The following is a 17,766-nucleotide window of genomic DNA, read 5'->3' as shown; positions in this document are numbered from 1 at the left end:
ATTTTTTGCTCCGCCATTGTTGTGACAGTTGGTTAAAAAAGTGTTTACAAAAATTTCCAGCATACTTGTGGGAGATCTCCGGTAAAATCTTCGCGAAATAGGTAGTTGGTAATTCTAGATCACAGTATCCATGGTCTTGCGGATAGAAACTGCTCTTCTGTGTGAAATCATGTGATATAGATCCTTTTGCTCGCTGTGATTGCCGAAATTAAGTGTGTTGGTCTGCCTTATACCCAGTCTTCCTCCAGAACATATTTTGAACGCCTCAACTCTTTTTTCTTTTGATGAAACATACCAAATTTGCAGTTTTACCCCACTTTCTTCGCTGTTCGTGAGAAGTAAACAAAATTTTAACCAAGTGTCAAACATTTTCCCACGGTTTTCGGCTCGTTACATGGTATGCTGCGACCTGTCTGTTAATTGTCTTTGGCCACAAGCCACCTAATCAGATCGCAGGAACGGTTGATAATTTGCAAAAAGAATAATTTCCTTATAATTATAGTCCTCATCGGTTTGAGACTGTGAACAGCCAATGTAAATTGTATTATGATGATCGAAAAAAATCCCAAATCCGCTTTCATTCAACGATATTTAAATTTTCCCGCCAAATTCAGTTTCATCGATTGTGTTCATTCATCGTTCTTTCATCGACACAACTGTCAAATGTCGACCGGCCGTCAATGTTCATCTGCAGTGTTCATCTGAAAGTAAACAAACAAACCACGTCAACCTGCCTCATTTAGTTATTTATTTCATAAACTAAGAATTACGGAAAAATCTTTGTTGTACAGAGTTATCTGTCTTCAAAAAACCTTTCATTTGAAGGGTCTGTTGCTAAAATTGACCGAGGTACTAAAAAGTAATTAACAAATGAGCTATTTTAGTCAATATTTCAAGTTGTGATCAAGGTTTTTGAAGCTTTCAGAGAAAGTAAACAACAACAAACCACGTCAGGTTCGGAAAGCCGGAAGAAGTTATCGTCTTTAGTTGAATTGGACGATAACAAACTTATTCTCCTGGCCGTTCTGCTAGTTACAGTTTGGTGTCCTCTAATATGCTGCCAGACAAAGTTGTTCTGTTATTTATTGGGTTTTTATCGTTGTGTGTGCTAATAAACCATGGTGCCTTGGCGACACTGTCTCCGTCGAAGAAGAAGGGCAACAAAGCCCCGAAAGAACTGAAGGTGAAAACGGGTCCGCAGTTGGCGAACGTATACGATAGGGACCTGGTACAGGGCGAACCGTCCGCCCGGGACATCATCGTCGAAAATGCTGCATATTTTGAAGATACCACGTTGAAGCTCTTCGAGGGCAAAGTGCTTGGCTTTGTAACGCCGGTACGGTGGCACTCACAATACTGTGACGAGACCGGAAGTTCCTTATCAAGCATGTACTGATATCTTCCGTCTAATTGTAGTGGAACAACCATGGATACGATGTGGCAAAAATTTGGGGACCAAAGTTTGACTACGTGTCACCGGTGTGGCTTCAGGTGCTGCGAAAAGGACCAAAACAGTACGAAATTGGTGGCGTACATGACATCGACGATGGATGGGTGAAGGACGTTAAGAAAGCCGGTTCGATTATCAACAATCGAGGTATGGCGAGTATGAAAACGGTTGCTCTTATCTATATGAACAATTAATCGACTGTTTTTGCAGTGATTCCACGTGTTCTGTTTGATAAATTCGCCGATCGAGATTTTTCTCAGCTGCTCACCTACCCAGAGGAACGAACAATCGTCGCGAAACTGCTCCTAGCCACCATCCGGAAGCACAAGTTTGACGGAATCGTGCTAGAAGTGTGGTCCCAGTTGGCCGCCCGCGTCGAAGACAACTACTTGGTTGGGCTGGTGGAAGAAATCTGCAACACACTGACGGCCTCATCGTACGACTGCATTCTTGTGATACCGCCGGCGCGGAAGGAAACGTACGACCTGTTCTCACGCAAACACTTCGAATCGCTCGTCAACACGGTAACGGCCTTTTCGCTGATGACGTACGATTTCTCGAGTGTACAGCGACCGGGCGCAAATGCACCACTCTACTGGGTGCGGAACGCCGTGCAACACATCTGCCCCGATAGTGCTGAAAATGTGCGCGAAAAACGCTCCAAAATACTGCTCGGGCTGAATATGTACGGAAGCGATTTCACGCCGAACGGTGGACAACCGATAGTGGCGCACGAATATTTGGCCCTGCTGAAACACCTTAAGGGACATCTTACCTACGACGAGCATGATGTGGAGAACTTTTTCGAAGTAAAGTACGTATGGCCAGCAAATGGTTTTGCGTGCATTTGCGATTTGATAATTTTGTATCTCAATTGTAGGACCTCCAATGGACGCCACATGGTATTCTATCCAACCCTGTTTTCGATCGATGAGCGACTCAAGCTGGCCCGTGAGCTTGGAACGGGAATTTCTATCTGGGAGCTCGGACAAGGCTTAGACTACTTTTATGACCTTTTCTAAGCCGGCAATGGACGGTGGATAAAGACGAATTGTTCTCCGACTGGCTTTAATAGTTCTCATAGTTGGATGATAGGATGATTTTCGGATAATAAACAAACGGTTTGTTTATTAAAAGAGTAAATTTCGCAGCTGTGCGATATTCTATTAACTAAAAAAGCAATATAGTAATGGTTCTCCTTGAAAATACATTCTTTTAAGAACGAAATTCTTGTACACAACGAAGAGATAGTTTATGGTTTTGTTAATTTTCACTTTTTCCGATGTTACCTTTCCATTTTTTCGTATCGTATGACATAAGCTAGTAATGAATCGGCATTGAAAAGTTAAATTAGAGTATGCTTAAACATAAAACACCGCCAGTTTGGTCCAATACGTCACGCACGTATAACGGAAACAACCTGTGAGCCCTATGGCTCTACCCGGCAGTCGCTTTGCCCCGACCGCGGAAGCCCATCATCGTTTCGGGGCCTTTCATGACGCGGTACATCAGCTCCCAGCACATCTTCGCCGGCAGCAGACACTTGAGCGGCAGGAACATGCGTACGTGGTCCGGCAGCGTGCAGTTCACTTCGTTTTTCAGTATCGAGCGCACCATACTGTCGGCGACGTGCTTCGGTTCCAGCATGGGCAGGAGACGCGGTCGGCACCCGGCAAACATGCCCGTGTTGATGTAGTACGGGCAGACCAGGGTCGTGTGGATGTTATCGTAACCGTGTGTCTGCATCGGGGAGAGGGGACATTAGCTTAATTAAAGTGTTTAATAGGCTGAATGTCGTAACATTTAGACGAAGCTTACCTTGAGCTCCGTAAAGAGGGCCTCATGGAACCCGACACAGGCAAACTTGGTTGCACTGTAATCCGTACAGCCGTAAGTTCCGAGCAGTCCTGCCACCGAACCGACCGTAACGATGTGTCCACTGTTCGAGTTCATCATTTCCGGAAGAAACGCGCGGGTCGTCTGGAACAAAAATAGAGATGTTATTTTAACAAAAAGTCCTCTACACGAGGTTCATCCCTCGCAAAGCATCCTCCAAATCTTACCCAATAGTGCGACAGAATGTTCACGGCGTAAGTGCTCTCGATCGCTTTGTCGCTAAGATCCCAGAGTGTGCGGCAGGCCACGATACCGGCATTGTTGATCAGTACCTGCACGTTGCCTACTTCTTGCTGCACCTTCTTGGCTGCCTCGTACACCCGCTCGCGCTCCGATATGTCCACCAGGTAGGTATGGCACCGGTAGCCTTCAGCTTCCAGTGCATCCGCCGTTCCCTTCAGCGCTAATGGCACCGAAACCGATCAACCGCGTCAGGAATCAACCATCATATGGAACGAGTGTAAAGAAAACAACAGTATGAAACTACTTGGATGTTCCATGACATGGTTGGGCTTTTTTTAGCTAATTGTTTTTTTCGTTCGCCTTAGGCCCTCCACGGCGATGTGCAAGACCACCGCGATGGCGCGATGTCGCGACGATTAATCAAACACCATCAGGTTGGGACATGCGATTTGTCATACTCTTTCGATGATTCGGATGTCCATGTTACAGGCGAAGAAAAATTATGTCTGTCATTTAGTCAAAAGGAACATTTCATATGCGAATCTAGAAAAGACCAAGGGTGGAGATACGGTGGAAAACATAATGGATCAGAATGACTGATTGCTGGATGCTGCAATATGTCCGCAAGTCTAGACACCATCCACAATGCAGATTGCAACTCCTGTTCCATCTAAACGCCACCAATTTGATGCTAACCGGAGCATTAACTCACCCAAGCCGTCGTCCGTTATTGGGCTCAATTATCCACCGGCATAGATTAATAATCCGGTCACCTAATGGGGGCTTTGTTGATTGTAATTATTTGCCTTCGCCGTCGTAAGCAATACCATTAGACCCCGATTTGATCTCTTCATACGCCACCGGAGGCCAGAAGACACGGTCTGGTGCGAGATCGATTGTGTCGATTATGTTAATTTTATGCGACGCATTGGAGACGCGTACGAATCGCTGTAGACAAACAAAACCCGCTTCCAGTGGCCCTACCATGGAGTCTGTTTTGTTTACGTACTCCGGGTCTAGACTAGACGTTTCCTGCCGACCCTACCGATACCGTGCCAGTCAATGGTCGTTGAAAAAGCCCTCGCGAGTGCTGTCTCCAGTGCATCCGGTTTGGGAATGCTGGTGACTCGAGCACGTGGCACAACTATTTTTAGCGTCTAATCATCTTCGAATACTTGCTATGGTTATATTTTTGATTCGCCGAGCAACGTGATAATCAGTTTAGTTTTAATGTTTTTGGAGTGCCTTAGTTTGTCATTTTTAAACGATTTTTAGAAGCATGTGAAACTCACAAGAATGTATAATATTATAGCAAGTTGTGCTGATAAATTGCACATCTTCTTTCAACTTAATTTGATAAAACTATATTTATAAATATTACTAATGAAGTTTAAATGTTTAATAATAGTATGATTGGTAATTCTAGGGTAATTTTGAAGATTTTTATTTGTTTCTTTTTTGTGCCTTTGGCTGAACTCAAATCACTTTAGCTACTTTGGCATTTAGCGTAAGTGTGCATTTAGTGATAGAAGACAATGACTCTGACTGATCACAAGGAACTGACCATTTTGGAAAACGAGAAAGAGTTGTATATTTGCTTCTTATCAATGGATGACATTTGGGCCGTATGGTGCCAATAGAACCGTAAGAAAATAATTAATAAACATTGTGCAAAACGACTAATTTAAATTTGCATCTCATATAGTGTGCGACTGAGAAACAAGCAGGTTGTTTGTTACTCTCTAATCTCAAGCGACAATCACGAGGTTCGCATTTTAAAAGATTCTTTTGATGCGTTTCTTATATTGATACAATAAATCCACGATAAACAAACCAGTTCATTATCGTCATCTTTTGGAGCGTATCAGTTTTACATTAATCGATTTTTGTGAGCTCAGCGGGTGAGAAAACTTTGATTCATAAATGATTGATTGTTGACAAATCAGTTTCTGTTTATAGACGCAAGAACCTAAAACAACTTTTCAAACCATGGAGCGGGTGATGGGGTCCGAAACAAAATGGCTGTACTACTGAAGGTGAAACTCTAACCAACAAAGGTGTGAATTTGGCACGGTTGACACGAAAAAATCTAGTTTTTATTCCACTTTGTCTATACGCTTAGAAAATACTTCCGCAAAGTTGGATGAGCAAACAGATTATCGGTTGATTGCAAAGATCGTGCTAGAAACGACACAAATGCTTGGTGCGATATTAATCCATCGAGTTAGCGGTTCGGCTGTTGATATATCCTTGCCGACCATGTGTGCGACCGTTTCCGGTTCCCGCGATAATGAAGTTTAGTCTCGTGTGCTGAAAGTTGAAACCATATATAAACCTGAATGCTGCGAAACGAAAGAGAAATCTCCTACCAAGTTATAAATGCAATGGTAGGATATTGGCCGGGCTTTGACGGGTGCACGGTTATTGGTAAAACCAGAAAATTTGCGTATTCTATGACCACGGACGATGGCACTGAACGATGCCGAAGGAGCATCGCCAACAACAGGTTTCGTGGAGGACTTCGCATTGCATAAGACTTGCGGCTGAACGGGTTTCATGGTCATTTCGGTAAGGGATTTCCACCATACGGACGAGAAATTGACTTTTTAATTTGTATCAACCATCAGTTGTTATCGCAAACTGCACAGATTCACTCAAACGAGCGTTCGGATTGTGCAATTTCTTCCGATTCTGTGAGAAAAAAAGTTTGTTTGACTTTGCTTTGCATCAAATCCAACGGTATCAGATAGCTTTTTACGGTATTCGAAGATTAGTGGAGGTCAGTGGGAATGTGTATCTTTGCTTAATCTAATGAGTTTCGTCTAGCTATACGGTCCTAACTATAAATTGATGAAATGTTTGCACATTGGCCCACCAAGCAGAAATGCCGCTTCGAACTGAGAGCCGATTGGATACAACTAAGGTATTTACATCACAAATAATGTACATATACAGAAAGTGTGATGATTTATGTATACAATCGAGTCGAGTCTACCTTAAAAAATAGTCAACCATAAAAGATTCCAATTAACAAACCTCTAGATGCTTTATCTTTATCGCATGCTTTATACTTATGCTAAGAATCGCTTCCATCACATCGGTTGTTGCTAGCAGGAAGTGTTTGTTCTTATGAATGAGACTCGATTGTCTTTAAATGCTAGATGTTAAAGCCATCAATTCCTACAACCACCTTCTTCGTTTCCTTAGGCCCGCATGTTACCTCGCTTCTCACGTGTTAGTGCTGTTCGTAGGCGATTAACATTAATCAGCGTCGGCAGCGGCGTAAAGCTGACGTCCTATCAATCAATAAGCCACTGTCGATCACCGATAGGAACAACGACAAAATATCCCCCTCCCCCCTTCGATGGGTCAGGTGTCGTAGGTTGTGGTGTCCGTTTGATCATGTTTTATGTACAGCCAGCATATAGAAATTATGCATAGGACGCGGCTGCGCTTACCGTCCGTGTTGATGTCCCAGATGACTACGCGCGCTCGTAGACGCGCAAAGTTCAATGCCAACTGCCGACCAACGCCGCCACCTCCACCCGTTATCAGCACCACCTGGCCGGAGATATCCTGAGGCGAAAGAAAACAAAATCAACATTAACTTTAGTAGTATGGGGTGGGTTGTATTTACGAACATGCCGCAGCTTAAGATTAACGCAGTGGTAAGATATCAATTGCTGTTGAGTCTTTTCTTCAGCTTTCTGTGTGGTGCTCGAGATGGGTGTGGTTGGTGATTTGGCATTATAACATCAGCGAACGCCATATGTCTTCCTTTTATCTGCTAACATCGGCATCGGCTTGGCAAAGGCGTGACACACTTTCGTACATCCTCTTTCGTATATATTATGCATTGGCTTTTCGAAGAAGGAAGAAGACTGTGCACTTTCTAAATTGATTTTATTTTTGTACCTTTCTACGAGCAAAATACAACATACAAATACAATACTAAGTAAATAATGAATAGCAATTTTTGAACTTTTAGTTTCATCTGTTTTTATATTTACAGTGAACCGAATGTCTGTCAAAAACTACATACCACCATGTTTTGGATCTTATTGAATCGTTTGTTGAAATAATTTATTGATTTACTGACCAGCTCAGACCCAAGGTGTTATATTTATCTTTTCAATAACGGAAAGTTTTGATGGTGAAATGTGTAATGAACATAGAAACACGTTTCATGCTACGCTCTATCCTGGTTTGTTCAGTTCAAGGTCAAATGAGACAGTGTTTTTATTAGTACTTTAAAATACCACAGAATTCCGTGGCAAAAAAAAATTTTCCTTCACATCTACGCATGTCGTTAATTTCGAAGCTGGTAGAAGAAAAATTTCGGAAATTCAAATCCACCCTCCGTATGCGGTAATGAAGCAAGCACAATGTGGCTCATTACTGAGCGAACCCTTTGCTGTTAACCGCACCATTCCGGTGGTTTGTCGGCTTAAGTGCTTTTATTACGAAAGGGGGGGTAAAACGCGACAACAACAAAGAACACCACCTAATCAACTCCTTCCAACTCCGCCTAATGGCCTGTCAAATACCGCACACGCCTGGCTTTGCTTTTGTCACACCGAACGCATGCGACACTATCTTCTTCATTCAGTACACATTTCCACTGAAACGCCACTCTTGACTGGTTCCTTCTCCTCCTTCCCACCACCGCGTGTCTCAAAGGGTGAAGTGTGAAGAAATCCTAGAGAAGAACGTGACACCCTTTCGTGCACCGACTGTTTGCCAGTGCAAACAAGGACTTTACGAGCGGCGCAAGATGTCTTCTTTTTTTGCCAATCTCTGCCAAGATTTGCTTGCGTGAATTGTTGGATGGAAGAGGCAGAAGAGCAAATATTAGGTGAACCTTTTCACCGCGAATATCAATATTGATCCCAATCGCAAACTGCACTCGCGGGGAAATGAAATGAGACGATCGCGACCGCCATGTGACATTTGCACACAGCGATTTCACTCGTCAATCTAGATTGGCAAACAAAAAACCGCTGGGTTTTATTGCGAACGGAAAGTTTGACATGGATGAAGAAACACTAGTTAGGGTTCGGTTTGATACACAACAAATTGTTTGCGACGGTGACGAATTTTCCCGCACAGTGATCCCAATGTGAGGTTTCTAATTCGTGAACGCGACGAGAAAATTTACTTTTAATAGGCACTACCACATCACTAAACAGAACTGTGTGACAGTTTGCCAACATCACCGGATTTCGGACGTCGCGCAATCGTCGCCCTAATAGTGCCCCCACCGGTTCGACCCCCAGGGAGAAAGCGCTTCCAGACGTACGGCAAACATTAACCATGGTGGTTTGTTTTTGTTTTCTTTTTTCCAAACAGTTTGCATGCCTCTTGGTTCCGCGAGGTCGAGTGCATTGTTGTTATGCATCCCGCCGGGTTCGTCGCCTTAAAAGCGGTGTTCGGCCGTTGAAGTCTTTTGTACATTTCAAACCGAATCTTGGGGTTTCCGTTCACTTTTTCGGCTGAAGGGATAGGTTTTTGATCCCCATGCAAGTTACGCATAGGAACTGTTGGCTGTAATGGTAAATTCAACATTCATATTACTGATCACTTTTTTTTGGCGCAATTGACATTTGACGTAGTGAAAAAGTCCCCCGATTATTCAAGTGTACAACCGGTTCCATTTGTGACGAACATCTTGACGAGCTTCATCCAAATGTCAGCATGTGCGCGGGATGTGTATGGTGAAGTATTAATTTCACCGCTGTTTCAAAACAATTGTCTTCCCAACTCCCAACACACTTCTCGCTCGGCAGTTTTCCGTACTTTGACCACTCCTGGTTCAGGAGAAATCGAGGCTGGTGAAAAAAACCAACGAAAGAGAGTTACTTCAGCAGTATTAATTTAATGTACTGGGTGCGGTAGACGTCGGCTATGATACGAGCTGACTGGGTGGTTTTTGTTGTTTCCCTTTTCCCTCCTTTGCTACGATTCGGGTTCCTGCAGACTTGCAGATCTGCCCGAGGTTCCTGACTTTTATGTAAGACATGAGTATAAGTTGTAGCTAGCGTACGTTTGTAGTACTGTTTTCGAACCGTTTTACCGCTTTAGCAACGAACGTTCGCCTTCCACATGTATTAAAATGAGCGGTAGTTGTTGGTAGGCTACCAGCTAGAAAATTACTTTTTATCAGTTAGAGAATGGGTTAGTACAGATGAAAGAAAGAAGTTAAACAACTTTCTGTAATTATGTATTAACTAAAAGAATATATAAATATTCAACTAGAGCGTAAATCAATCTCTCAATCAACGATGCCTTGAATTTATGTCATCCTTAATTCAATAATTGAACTCACTGACAACGGTTAAGTAACTTGTTTTCCATTTTTCCTCATAAGGTCTGAAGCAGGCTAATTCTGTAAGAGACACAAAACGCTCGTTGCAAGCAAGCATCCTTTGCCCGAAGAGTGGGCTCCCAACGGCCGTAGCGTAATTATCTTCCGGCGTGTCACTCGAATCACATAAATTGATCCATAATCGCTGCAAATAAATGATCACTTAATAATCCACCGTGTCGCTAAGTGCCCGGTGATACCGGCGGTGACACTTGCGCTCTAAACTTAAGCCCGACCTATGGTGGAGGGGCGTTGACTGGCGATTTTGCATTTCGCTGGGTGACCAATAATAACTGTCAGTGCGCCGGTATCGAGAGGTGACGGATTTCGATGGCCGGTGGCCAATCTGGGTCGGGTCAGTGAACCGTTTTTGACCGAGCAACGATGGCGATGGGTCAAGGAAGGTGCTGTTTTCCTTTTGCACCAAGTGTATACCGAAAGAGCTGTTGTTAATTAACGGACAAGGAAATGACTTGGCGCATTAGCATGTTTAGGAGTTGCGGGTAGCTAATCCATTAAAGTTTCATTTTGACATCGTCTGTCCACCGATAGCCTTGTGGCCTTCGCTCAAAGTGATTTTCAAACCATTAATTACAAAAATCTGTCTTCTATTTATTACACGAGCTTAAGACCAGGTTGTAAATCTGCAGAAATTAAGAAGTACTCTTGGAAAATTCATAGGTAAAAACACAAGGTCCCGCTAATCATTCCGCGAGTTTTCAGTTAGAAAAAACATTTGTGTCTTTAGGCACTAAGAGAGCGGAACGTAACAAGTGTAGGGTTATGCAACAAATGTTATGTTATAGCTAAAATTACATGGCTAAAACAACTTGTTACTCATAAATCAGCGAAAATAATATTACAGAGAAAAAAATCTATCAAGTGACATTTTTCCGACGAAGTTGATGAACTTTACTTATTGCTCAGCAACTTTCACAACACGCCCTCGACTTGTCAATTGAATTGTTGTACCGAGTGAAGAAAAACATCGGTTATTGATTGCTCAAACATATCATGCTTTCGCTAATTTGTTCAGGTATCGCTGACTGTTCCACTTTACTTTTTCTATTGTTATTTTGTAAAGTACTAGAGTGCAATGACATGCACTCGGTTGATGCTGGTTGTACATCAAACCGTCCGTTTGCTGGGCTTTAAAAATGATTCACAACAGCTTTGCAGTATGAAAAGTTAAGTAGAAAAATGACCCATCTTGTTGGATTCACATGTAAACAATACACACATCACACATTTCCATTCGGGATCCGCCAAAGATGGCGCCTGTTTTGGGATGCCGCACGTGGTGAAACGAACGCATACCAATTTACATGTTTTACATAAATAGGGCCCACCCCTAGCCACCTTTCCCGCCGGTCCTGGCCGGCAGTTTGTGCCGTTGGTCGCATAAATTAGTTGGTTTATGTGCCCTACCAATTCCCTTCCGTTTCTTGCTCACCTTCACCCGAAAAAAACGGACGTCGAGAGACGGATGGAGGTAGTGTGCGCTGCGAAAAGGTTGCGAAATGTGAAAAGAAGGCGAAGAGATGTTGGGAAAATACTTCACAGGAAACACGCCCTAGTGGAGCGGCTGTTGGTGGATGAAGTAGGAAAAGATAAGAAGCTGACCACGCTGACCGTTCCCCAATTGTACCGTAGTGGGCTTAAATTATTCTCCTCAATACCGGTTTGCTTGGCACGAACTCAAGAACTGTCCTCATTTCGCCGTTTTACCAAAAGGGAAAGCCATCAGTCGGGAGTATGGTTGTGTATGGTAAAAGCATCTCCGGTATGGTTTCGAGGCGTGCGCTTAAGCGAAGTGTTTGGGCGGCTTTATGAATTCGGTTTCCCTTTCGAAAGGAGGAGAGCATCGAAAGTAAAAGATACCTTGAATTAACGAGCAAGCCTTCGATTGCATTACTCTTATTTGGACCGAAAGGTATTTTTGCATTTAAAATATCAACTGAAATACAAATGAAATACTCTGAATTCGTTCAACTATTCTCTTCTTTGGAAAGATACCTATTGCTAAGGCACTTTAAAATCCTCCTAATCTCCTCTTGAATTCTCCTTATCTAACGTTTAGTTTGTTTTTCTTCCATAATGTATCTATGCCGAAGTGAAGTGCTTTTCGTTGAGGAAGGTTTACTCCCCCGTATTCCGTTGAAATATGCATTTTACAGCCTAGCCTTTCAAGTTATGTAAACTTTCTCTACCGTTTGCAACTCTGATTGTTTTCTTTCATCCTATCTTTTATTTGTTTTAATTATAAGATGGAGGTAGGAAATCTATTTCACCACACTTTGAAATGAAGTCGGTCTATTTTTAAATTTGTTGACACCGCGTTCAAATGAGATCGTATGCATTCGATGCGCCCATTTACCTCACACTCGGAGAAAGCTACCCGAAACCTGGCAAAACCGATGGAATAAAAAAGATAATTGCCCTTTACGGCCCCATTTTGTGCAGTCCGATCAAACGGTGGATCATGGTGGATCGTTAACCATACTTTCATGCCTTAACGACTATTTTCAACTGCCAGCGGTTGCAACTTGCGGTTTCGATCGATCGGTTTACAGTTTTGGTGAAAGGTGTATGCACATAGTATAGTTGCATTTGCGTTGTTTTTGCGGTAGTCCGGCAGCAAAAGGGGGGCAAGGTTTTCACTGATTTGCGCTCGGATCGTTCTACGATATTCGTTTCGTACGGGGTATGGTGAGACAATAAATATGATCACCTTTATGGTTCAGGTGGGAAGTATTATTGCAAAGCACGTACCGCACATGCACCATTGTATGCGTCAAGTGTGACACAAGTCGCAGATAAATAGAAACCCCGCGACGTATTCAGATGGATTGGATTCAAAAATGCAAATTGAAAAGCAAATAATTAAACTCTATTGATATTCTAATTGACTTTTTGAACGTGCCAATATTTCTTCCCATTATTTATGTTCGTACGTTGAAAGCACAAAGGCCTACTGGAACTTTCAGGGTTTTAGAAAATTGAATTCAAATATTTTTCGAAATAGTTCATACTGATGTAGTAAAAACGTTATAGCTTTCGCTTCAACTCGAAAGAGATCCTTTAGCCATTTCTTTAATGTTATTACCATATTTTGTGTATTTATGCGAGCATTGCTTACACAAAAAATTACAACTGGCCACATTTTCGTGCGCATCAATCAACATTAACAACCCACATCACGAATCCGAAACTATCAAGGTCAGCTCGCGGCTTAACGGCTCGCCGAACTTCTTCTATCCCTTTTTTCTCTATTGATCATCGTTACAGACCACCACCGGAGTTACATTGGGGGTTCTCTAATTTCCCACATGCTTACCTTTAGCTTCCGAAACTGATACGGTGTGAGTGTGAGGGCGATCGTTTCCAGCACGTAGTAGACGGATTTTACGGAAAATATCAGCAAATCAATCAACAACGAGAGGAAGTGATCGAGCGGATTCTCGTACAGCATGTCGCGCATTCGCAGGACCATCTTGGGCGTGTTTGGGTGTTGTGTCGGTGTCCGCGGTTTGCTGTAGAAGGGAGTGAAATTTGTTTGCCCCCTCTTCCTCCTAAAACGGCTTCGCTTGCGTCGCTTTTCCACGCCGAATCAAACACGTAGATGAATTAACAAACTCCCGTAGAGTGGTTCAACGAACTGCACTTTTTCACTTCCACCGTTGGTGGCGAATTTTCACTGAAACGCACACTACTCGCACTAGTCGTTTTCAAAACATCAAACACTGTTGCCCTCCAATGCTTCAGAGGGGCTCTAACTTTCTTCCCGTTTTGCTTCACCGTAATCGGGTCAATCGGTTCAACCGAGATCCAGACGAGATCCCGTTGTGACCACACGGCTTTCACACTTCCCCTGCGATTGCTTGAGATGCTTTCTTCGCAACCACCGAACGAACCACTTCCACCACAGGAGGCAAACGCGATGGGAACAATTTTACTACGAACCAAACGCTCGCGGGTTCCGAACGCGACTGCCGACGAGCGCTCGCGCCTATCGCCATGAGCCGGTGATTTCGGTGGCTGATCTAGCAGCGTCCAACAGTGCAGAGACTCTCTTGTTGGCTCGCTCACTCGACGTTGAAGACGATCGACAACGGCAACGAAACTGGCGAAGGGGTGTTCGAGAAAGCATCCATAAGGGGCCGTGCCCTTTCGTTCGTCGGAGACGATCCGAGATGTAACTCTTTCTTTCGCACCGAAATTTGGAATTCCTACAAGATGATGGATATGTTGGTTAACTGAACACCAGCTCAATCACTTTCGTCAATGGTTTGGTTTCTTGCATCTAACAACTCCCTAAATTATTAGGGAGTACCGTAGTGGAAAATTACAATTACTTGTATACCAAACTTTTATATTTTGATTGAGCTCTCATCGTAAATTTGTTCTATAGAAACATTTGGGTTTTTGAAGTTTATAATGTTTTATGGTTCTACTTTTACATTTGAGGTTGATTTTTCGGTCCATGTTTCTGTTTCTTTTCACGTAATTAGTACATTCAGTGGACTCAGAACTTTACCTTAAAAATCATTTATTTATTTATTTATTTATTTATTCAGCAAGTTTTTTGAAGACAACACAAACTTGACATACTGTCATGATCTGCACGATGATCTCTTGAGACTTCCTACGCGTGTTGTGTTTGGCCTTGTATGTCCTCATTTTTTTCTTCTTGTTATTTCTTTTCCATTTCTTTGCCAGCTCCCGTGAACGAGGCTTTTTTCCACCTCGTCCGGCATAACGTACGTGTCAGATAGGTGATTGTTGGCATCGCCGGTCCACATGAGCTTATGTTTGTTTAGCAGTCTGCGGAAGTACTACACCGCAAAACGTACTCGAAGATCACAGCGACCCCTTAAAGACGCGTGACATTACAGATCCGGGACGCGGAAGATTTTTTTCATGACTGATTGTCCAAAAGCTTAAAATAAATTAAAAATAACTATCACTAAACCCATTTTGATCTTCACCGAATCGAGCGACTCGATAGACATATTCGGTTCAAATGCAACACCTTGCGTTATATAAGAGGGGCGCCCAACGATCGAACTTGAGTGGAAGAAAATTCCCTTCAGACGGGTGCATCGCTAAAGACAAATGCTCATCTCCGGCCCGTTTGGAGATGGTCCCAAGCCCTCAACCGGTTTTCGTTCGGCGACGCCGGACTGCAATAGCCACGACTCGCATCAAAAGTTGGGAAGAAAAGAGAAAATCTCACCTTTAATATAGGGTTTTGTAAAAGCTTTGGGGATGTATCAGGTGCAGCATAGTCTGAGTTCTTGCTAAAATGATTTCTAAAATATCTTCATTTAGCCCGAAATTATTCGTTGACCTTTGAATAATAAAATTAGACGAGATAATCACACTTACTCTCTGCAGCTCTTCGGTCGCTTAACATTTCGTCATCTCGTTCGACTGGCCTGAGAAAAGCTTCATTGTTGGTGCAACGGTGTGAACCGTAAATGTTTCCCTCACATTCAGCACCACAATCCGGACCGACTGGATCAAACAGTAAAACCCACCCGATGATCGGACCGGGTGTGAAGAAGATCCTCCTTGCTGTTCAAATTTATAGACGTAAGCCCCTCCTGGCCTCGGTTAGTTGACAAACGTTATGGAAAAATCATGTACTGGGGCCAGTACAGTCTCGCTGGATACGATGGGTCTTGCTTGTGGCGTTAGACAAACCAAACGGGTGACGAGAAGTAGGATTATGGGTGTGTGCAATTGTTTGAATAATAGTTTGGACTGAAGCGTATTTTTCACACCCTTGCAGACAATGTGCGATGAAATACTACCTTTGACGAATAAGTCTAGATATGGGAAAATAAAGAACAAATAAAATATTCCATACTTTTGATACAATTTCATTTCAAATGAAAATGTGTTTCTTTGGTACAGAAAAATCGTTCCATAAAATTAATCCGCGCCTCAAGGTATGCAAACCACAATACTTTGCTCACTAGATGATTACTTGATCATCAAGGCCGATGTTGTAAAGTTGTAAAGGGGCTTGGTTCAAGGATGGTCAGTGTTAACGATGCGTACTCATTTCTCCCACCCCTACGTTTAGCCTTAAACTTTACGCTTTCAAGAACTTACCTTGCCGTCGGAGAGCAACGTAGTGAATAAAGAAGATGCTGTTTTTCGCTTCCATCATTTCTTTCCTTGCCCCATTTCTTTTACCCATCAAGCAGTTTAAAACTGCTGAACAAAAAAAATATCGTTTTCGGATGAACTCGGTGACGTTGAGTACCTTAGAAGAAACGCATGAAAAGAAACGCACAGCTCTATGCTCAGGTTATGAAAATAAAACATAAGTACAAATAGACTGTTATATTTGCAATTTGCCATTCTGTTTTTCTTAGGGAGTTTAAGAGAAGGAATGTGAATGTTGGAATGTGAATGTTAATGGCCGATGGCACCATACAACCGAGTGCTGGTTGAGACCATACTGGCTGACTGACGCCTGTGCGTTGGGTGTGAAGCATTCAACGTTCAAATACAACAACGACGATAACAGAACATGTTGGTATGTGACAACCCTACACAAGAACATACAATAAACTCCACAAAGTGCAACGAAACTTCTTCCTCATCCCCTTCGATCGCTATTAACAGTATGATCCGCAGTCAAAGTAGTAGTACCTAAATAGTTAAACTTCGACCGACCAGGCTAAAACAATCATTCGGGTTTTTGTTTCTTTTGTGCATGTCAGAAAGGAGGAAAACATAGGACCAGTTTGATTTAACTAAAATTGTATTCCCTGCTAAATTAAGTGAAGTGAAAACTTTTTGGAAATGCTTTGACATAAGTTCCAACTCAACGTGAACTCTACTGATTTAAATTGAATTACTCTCGATTCCATCTAAAGGACAAACCAAATGGGCAAACCAACAGGGGAAAAAGGGCTGAAAAACTGATCCTTCCCTGCAAATGCGTGCGTGTAAATCGTGTGTTTAGTTGACTCTCTGTTGACTTGTTAATTTACTTGTTGCTAAAATTACGTTTCCCTAGCTGCTCGATCGGTGCGATCCATAAGAGTGTGTTATCATTTGTTTAGCTGCACTCGTTCTAGTCGTTCGTTTCATTTTCCATCTGGTAGAATAATCATCATAAGGTTGTGGGTTTTGTTTGTTTGCTTGTTTTCTTTTAAAGTTACGTCTGAAAGATACCGGTACCGGAAGAGATCCGGCCGGGAAGCGGAACATGTATGCTCCTTCTGCTCGGTATCGTGATCATCGTACGTAAAACATGTTTATTCAATGCTCTTTTACAGGTTAAGTCTGAGTAGGAATATGCACTAAACTCTAGTAGGCTTTGAGCCAATTCTGTGTTTTATTTTTTATGTTTCGTCCTCCTGCTATTCCTTAAGACTGACTCGGGTTCCCTTTTGCCCCACATGTAGATTTCGAAGGATTTTACTTTTTGAAAGTTTCGTGCAGAGCTGTGTGCCATTGACTTTGGTTGTTTATTATTCTTTTCCACATCCTGCCCCAAAATGTACACGATGCCTCAGTGGCCTTTCAGCCCTTTTCTGGTGCCTGGTAGCATGCGCGACGGATCCAAGACGGTAAGTATAAAGTGTACAAGTTCGTTTTGCTCCTGACGATAAACGTAGGTGAATGTATATAATATGAGTGTATAATTATATTTCCCTTTTGCTTGATGTGTCGTGTAGTAATGGATAATGGGTGCCCGAGGAGTGTGTCTTGCACGTGTACTGTGGGTTTGCCATTTTTTAAATGTTTGGATGATATTTCACTGCTGTTGCACGAAGGTGGACATTCAGTTTACATACAGGTTAATATGAATATGCATCTTTTATTAATATTTCGCTCTCAATCCCTCCTT

The 17,766-nt window shown here is 42.7% G+C and overlaps 2 protein-coding genes across 2 annotated transcripts; one reads left to right on the top strand and one right to left on the bottom strand.

Moving 5' to 3' along the window:
* The first annotated feature begins 713 nt into the window (after window positions 1-713).
* Window positions 714-2,688, top strand: LOC131266558 (chitinase domain-containing protein 1). Its single transcript, XM_058269125.1, has 5 exons — window positions 714-849; window positions 1,039-1,336; window positions 1,417-1,597; window positions 1,661-2,264; window positions 2,331-2,688. Exons 2-5 carry the CDS (start codon window positions 1,055-1,057, stop codon window positions 2,470-2,472), a joined length of 1,209 nt encoding a protein of 402 aa, XP_058125108.1. The 5' UTR covers window positions 714-849; window positions 1,039-1,054; the 3' UTR covers window positions 2,473-2,688.
* A 192-nt stretch (window positions 2,689-2,880) lies between these two features.
* Window positions 2,881-13,386, bottom strand: LOC131266561 (estradiol 17-beta-dehydrogenase 11). Its single transcript, XM_058269129.1, has 5 exons — window positions 13,231-13,386; window positions 6,988-7,105; window positions 3,514-3,749; window positions 3,269-3,430; window positions 2,881-3,190 (listed from the first exon to the last, which is right to left on the bottom strand). The coding sequence occupies exons 1-5, from the start codon at window positions 13,384-13,386 to the stop codon at window positions 2,888-2,890; spliced, it is 975 nt and encodes a 324-aa protein (XP_058125112.1). The 3' UTR covers window positions 2,881-2,887.
* Between the last annotated feature and the right edge of the window lie 4,380 nt (window positions 13,387-17,766).

Source organism: Anopheles coustani, chromosome 2 (assembly GCF_943734705.1).
Source record: "Anopheles coustani chromosome 2, idAnoCousDA_361_x.2, whole genome shotgun sequence".
NCBI lineage: Eukaryota > Metazoa > Arthropoda > Insecta > Diptera > Culicidae > Anopheles > Anopheles coustani.
This window is presented reverse-complemented; position numbering and strand designations above follow the sequence as displayed.